Genomic DNA, 5136 nt, shown 5'->3' with positions numbered 1-5136 from the left:
CCCCCAGCCGAGGGAGGACGACGAAAACTTTACCCCCTCGCCGGCCGAGCGCAGCCTCCGCGCCCCTCCCGCCGCGTGGTCCGTCCCCCCTTCCTCCTCCCCTCGCGTCCCTCGCCCTCCCTCCTGCTCCCTCCTCCCTTCCCTCCTCCCCCTCCTCCTCGCCGGCTGGCGGCGGGCAGGTCCGGGCGGGGCCGCGCCGCTGAGGCCACAGCCCCGCACTCCGGCCCGGTGTCCGTGCGCCGCGCCCCGCGGGAGGAGCGGCCGAGCAGGCCCGGTGGACGGAGCGGCCTGCGCGGCGCGGGGGGCATGAAGTTGGGCGCGCGCGGGCCTCGGAGCTGGGGCGCGGCGGAGCCGGGAGCTGCCCGCGTCTAGAGCCCGCTCGGCGCGCCATGGAGCTCGGGGGCCCGGGGGCGCCGCCGCCGCCGCTGCTGCCGCCGCTGCTGCTGCTTCTGGGGGTCGGCCTCCTGCCCGGTAAGTTTCGGGGCGCTGGACGGGCCCCGTTTCGCTCGGTTCAGGGCATCCTCAGACCTTCGGAGCCAAAGGAGGAGAGGCACCTGGCTGCGGTTCCAAACCGCGGGGGCTCCTCCACCCACGAGACGCAAAGGCTGTGGTGCGGGGCGGGCTGAGGCCGGCGAGGAAGGAGTTAAGCCCGCGAACGCGAGGAGAGGGGTTTGGGTGGGGGTAGGGGCTGCTGTTTCAGGAGCTGGACCCAGAAGCTCCAACTTGGGGAGAGAGAGGCGGGGCCCATCTCCCCGGACCCCCACCCCGCCCCCGTCCCTCGTCCAGATTTCCCTGCAGACACCCCGTGCCTGCTCCTTGTATAGGGGATCAGAGGGGTGGCCTCTGCCCTTAGTGGCGCCTCTTGAGCGCCTTTTCTACTCCCCCAGGTTCCCTGCGGCAGGCAAGTTCCAGCCCCCTCTGCCTCCCCCTCCCCTCCCATCCCCTGGGCAGCCCCGGGGGTCTAGGACTGACCCCAGGGGAGCTTGTGAACCCCTCCTGAGGTCCAGTCTGTGACTCACAGCTGAGCAGGATGGAGCTGAGAGGGGGAGGGAGTGGGGGTCTCCTATCCCCTCCCCAACCCCTCGTGCTGTGGAGGCACCAGTGCAGGGAGGCCTCAGACCACAGCTTGGCTGGTGGGGCTGGGTTGAAGGAGGGGGCCCCTCCCCAGGCAGCAGGGGATTCCTTCTGGGGGTGAGTCAGAGTTGCTGGCAGCCACAGGAAGCAGGCTCTTGGTGGGCAGACCTCACTCCCCTTCCTCTGTCTCCCCACCTGGGCCTGCACCCTCTGCCCTCTGGCCCCTGGTGTCCTGTCCTGCGGTTACCCCTACCTTGCACTTGGAGGCAAGGTTCTCCGAACTCTGCTGGTAGCCAGAGATACAGCCTCTCCCCCCAAAGTCATGGTCTGACGAGGAGACATCCAAATTGGCACTTATCAGATCAGTTCCCAGCTTCTGTGGTGAGGTGCAGGTTGCTAGGAAGGCCTGAGGGATCTGGACAGGCTCCCCTGAGGGAGTTACTTTTACACCTGAGAGGAGAGGAGAAACCGAGGCGGAGAGTCAGGCAGCACATGCAAAGGTCCTGAGGTGGGTGGAATGTGCTGTGAGGTACTGGAAGGAAGCCAGGGTGGTTGAGCATGGCCTGGCATGAGGCCGGCAGGGGTAGCCTACATGGCCACGGTTCCTCACCCCTGAGCCACATGCCTGCCCGCCCAACAGTGAGCAGCGATGTGGAGACCCAGGCCCACGCCGAGGAGCGGCTGCTGAAAAAACTCTTCTCTGGCTACAACAAGTGGTCCCGGCCTGTGGCCAACATCTCGGATGTGGTCTTTGTCCACTTCGGCCTGTCCATTGCACAGCTCATTGACGTGGTAGGTGCCGGAGGTGGGGAGCGGGGCCTCTGGGGCTTGGCCGTCACACATAGGTCAGAGGGTCACCCTGGAGCGAGCACCCATGTCTGGAGGAGGCCCCTGGGCGGGGGGAGCCTGGAGGAGCTGAAGGGCTGCCATCAGCTCCAGGTAGTCTGCGCGTGTTGGGGCCGCGCCCGAGCCCCGAGGAAGGGCAGGTTCTGTGGGAATGGACCCCAGGCCCCACGCTTTCCTCTCTCCACCAGAAACACCAAAATGCCACATTTCACCAGTGGGTCAGGGCCGTCACCTTCAGAAGCAAAGAGCGGAAAATGCCTCTGTGGGTGGTGGCTGGCCTGCGGTGCCCTGGCGGCACCTGACCCCCACCTGTTCTGGGAGGTCCCCATTATCCACCCACTGGCCTGGAATGCTGGGAATGCTGGGTCCCTGCGAGTCGGCGACAGGTGTGAGTATGTCTGCCTTCCTGGTTAGGGACCCAGGAGCTGCTGGGAGGCCGCTGGGGGTCCATGGCTCTGGAGGAGCTGGGGGCCCATCCTCAGGTGCCGTCTGACTGGGTGGTGGGTGCACAGCCCAGGCCTTGGAGTGTGGGCTCCGGCCTGGCGGGGAGGGGCCTCTGGGAGCCTGGCTGGCTCTCCATGAGGGTGAGGAGGTCCGAGGCCCCCTGGGCTAGGAAGGGCTTGGGTTTCCACACTAAGATCCAGCCGGCTCTGCTTCCGGGGAGGGAGCCGGAATTCGTCCAGGTGCAGGGGGCTGTTGATACCCGCCATGCCCACCCCGCTCCCCTGCCAGGACCCCAACCTCGAGTCAGCTTGGTGAGGGGAGAAGCCACTAGTTTTGGCATCTGGAGGCCCTGGTTCCAGGCCGGTGCCATCATGTTAGTGACCGTGGCCACCGTCTTCTCCCATGAAATGGGATGGGCACAGCCACGCCATCCTGGGCTGCACAGCTGTGTCTGAGGGACTTTGGGAGATGGGAGGGCCTGTGGCCACATTCAGAAAGGCTCGAGCCTGGGCCCGTTAGCAGGGAGACCCGATCGGTCTGCCTTGTCCTCAGCTGTGTCCAGGCTTCCGCCCTCAGGTATCTCGGAACTGGGCCTCCAGGCTTCCTGTAAAGTGCTCCCGGCTGGGCCGCAGCCAGAGGTTTGCAAACCCGAGGTTCGCAAACGGTTCCCAGCGGTGGCTGGCAGAGGGGCCTCGTCTGCTGCTCAAGGTTCTGGGTCACCTGCACCACCGCCTCCCACCTGAGCTCCTTGGGGCTTGCTCATCGCTCCCCACACCGCCACCTGTCCCCAGCTTGCCCAGGAGAGGGTGAGGCCTGCAGCACATGGCTCCACACCTCGGGGAGGGACCTGCTCCAGGCCCCGGGCAGCACAGGAGTGCTCTGCTATCCGCCCCCGAGCTGCCAAGGACATGCCAGCACACGTGTGTGTGCTGTCCTTGCTCGAGTCCTGGTTGCTGGCTCGAGGCCCGTGGTCACGTGTGTGGAGGGGCCGCCCCGCGTCTGGGCCACTCTCTGCCCGTGCCTTCACGGGGCTCCTGTACTTGCTGCAGGTCTGTGTCTGGGTGGGGACTGCTTGCGTGTGCGAGTTCACGCCTGCAGAGGAGCCTGAGGGATCCCAGGGCGCTTTCCGGGCCCTGGGCTGACATTGCATGCTGTGAATACACAGGCGCCTGGGGGACAGCACGAGGCTGGGAGGGCACCCGGGAAGGAGGCCAGGCCCTGCCACCGTGAAGCTCATTCTGAGCCTGGGCAGGGGATGGGGCAGGCAGGACCGTGGCCAGGCAGGGGTCTGGTGGTGCGGGGCTCACTGCTGAGGTCCTTGGACGTTGTGTCCAGGCTCTGGCGCTGGGCCTGTTCAGGCCACACTTACTCCTCAGTGTCCTTTCGGGGGGTCCTGCTCAGGCAGCCGGGTGGTCTGTCCTAGGTGGCCCCTGGGGAGAGCAGGACCAGGGCAGTACCCGGGAGTGGCAGGGAATGATATCCCCTCTCCCTGAACTGGAGGATGGGGGGCTTGTCCCCTGGGGGAAGCAGGAGTGGGAGGCACCCAGGCCTGTGCCTTAGGGGCACAAGGCCCTGCCCTGACCCTGGATGCCCTTCTTTGGCTTCAGCATCTTTCCCCACGGCCTTGTGTGTCCCTGGTCCAGGGCGGGTGAGGGAAAAGGCTGAACCGTCAGAGGGTGAGAAGAACCTTGTTCAGGTATTGCCCCCAGTACTCTGCACCCTGGGTCCTGCCCCCAACGCCCTGCACCCCATGGGTACCCTGCTGTCCGAGGGGTCTCCCCATCAGGTGCTGAGGGCCCCAGCCCAAGCCTTGGGCAAGGAGCCAGACCTGCAGCCCAGCCCCGCTCCCGAGTGGGTGCCAAGTGGGCTGGGGTGTGGCCGTGGCTGCAGAGGTCGGCATTCAGCACCCACAGGGTGGGACGTGAGGACCCGGGCTTCCTGTTCCCGCAGACCCCCGCGTCCCTGCGGGTGCCCATGCTCCTCGGGAGGCTCCGGCCTGTGTTGGGATTTGACTGCTCAGAGGATGCTCTCACCTGCTGGCTTGTCAGCAGGAGCATGTCTGACGCCTAGCCCGGTGAACCAGTAGGGAATGCCGGGCGTGAGGCAGCAGGGTGGGCAGTGTGGTCTAGCCCTTCTCACCTGTACACCAGGGTGGCTTTGGCGGCAGGAGGTGCCTGCTCCTGGGGCCCATCTGCAGGGGGGCTGCCCAGCCAGCTGGGAGGGAGCGGTACAGGTGAGCAGGGGCCAGCAAGGTTGTCCAGGGAGGAGGCTGCTCCTCCAGCAGCCAGGGAGCCCTGGGGGCTGCCTCCCTTTCCCACACACCTGCCTTTAGCTGAGGGAGGCTAGGCCCTGGCCGCATGTGAACTTGGCCAAACCTTGTCCCCACTTTCCTTCTGGAAATGTTCAGAAGGCCTTGTCCCCACGTCCCTGAGTCCTCTCGGGGCGGCCATCCTGGGCTTGGTTGCCTCCAGGGATGAGCTGCTCATTCCCTTCTAAGGTTGCCCAGTCCCCATGTTCAGCCCTCGCTGCTGCTTGTGGGTGAGGACACTCAGGGCCAGAGAGAGACGTGTCCTGTCGCCGAGGGGACTGTGACCTCTCTTCCTCTCCTTTGTGTCCTAGGACGAGAAGAATCAGATGATGACAACGAATGTGTGGGTGAAGCAAGTGAGTGGGAGGGGAGCTTGGGCTGCTGCCCCTCCCCCACTCCTCCCCTCCCCATCCCTGCCCCTCCCCCACTCCTCACCCCTCCCCATCCCTGCCCCTCCCCCACTC

General features: G+C 66.1%; 1 protein-coding gene across 1 annotated transcript in view; it reads left to right on the top strand.

The window, feature by feature from the left end:
* The first annotated feature begins 389 nt into the window (after positions 1 to 389).
* Positions 390 to 5136, top strand: part of CHRNA4 (cholinergic receptor nicotinic alpha 4 subunit) — a 17440-nt gene continuing 12693 nt past the window's right edge. The window contains exons 1-3 of the mRNA XM_046679747.1: positions 390 to 471; positions 1715 to 1866; positions 4984 to 5028. Of these exons, the coding sequence (XP_046535703.1) occupies positions 390 to 471; positions 1715 to 1866; positions 4984 to 5028 (279 nt within the window). The remainder of the gene's footprint in view (positions 472 to 1714; positions 1867 to 4983; positions 5029 to 5136) is intronic.

The sequence above is a fragment of the Equus quagga genome, chromosome 12, assembly GCF_021613505.1.
Source record: "Equus quagga isolate Etosha38 chromosome 12, UCLA_HA_Equagga_1.0, whole genome shotgun sequence".
NCBI lineage: Eukaryota > Metazoa > Chordata > Mammalia > Perissodactyla > Equidae > Equus > Equus quagga.
The sequence above is the reverse complement of the archived record's forward strand: the minus strand, read 5'-3'. Positions and strand labels throughout refer to the sequence as shown.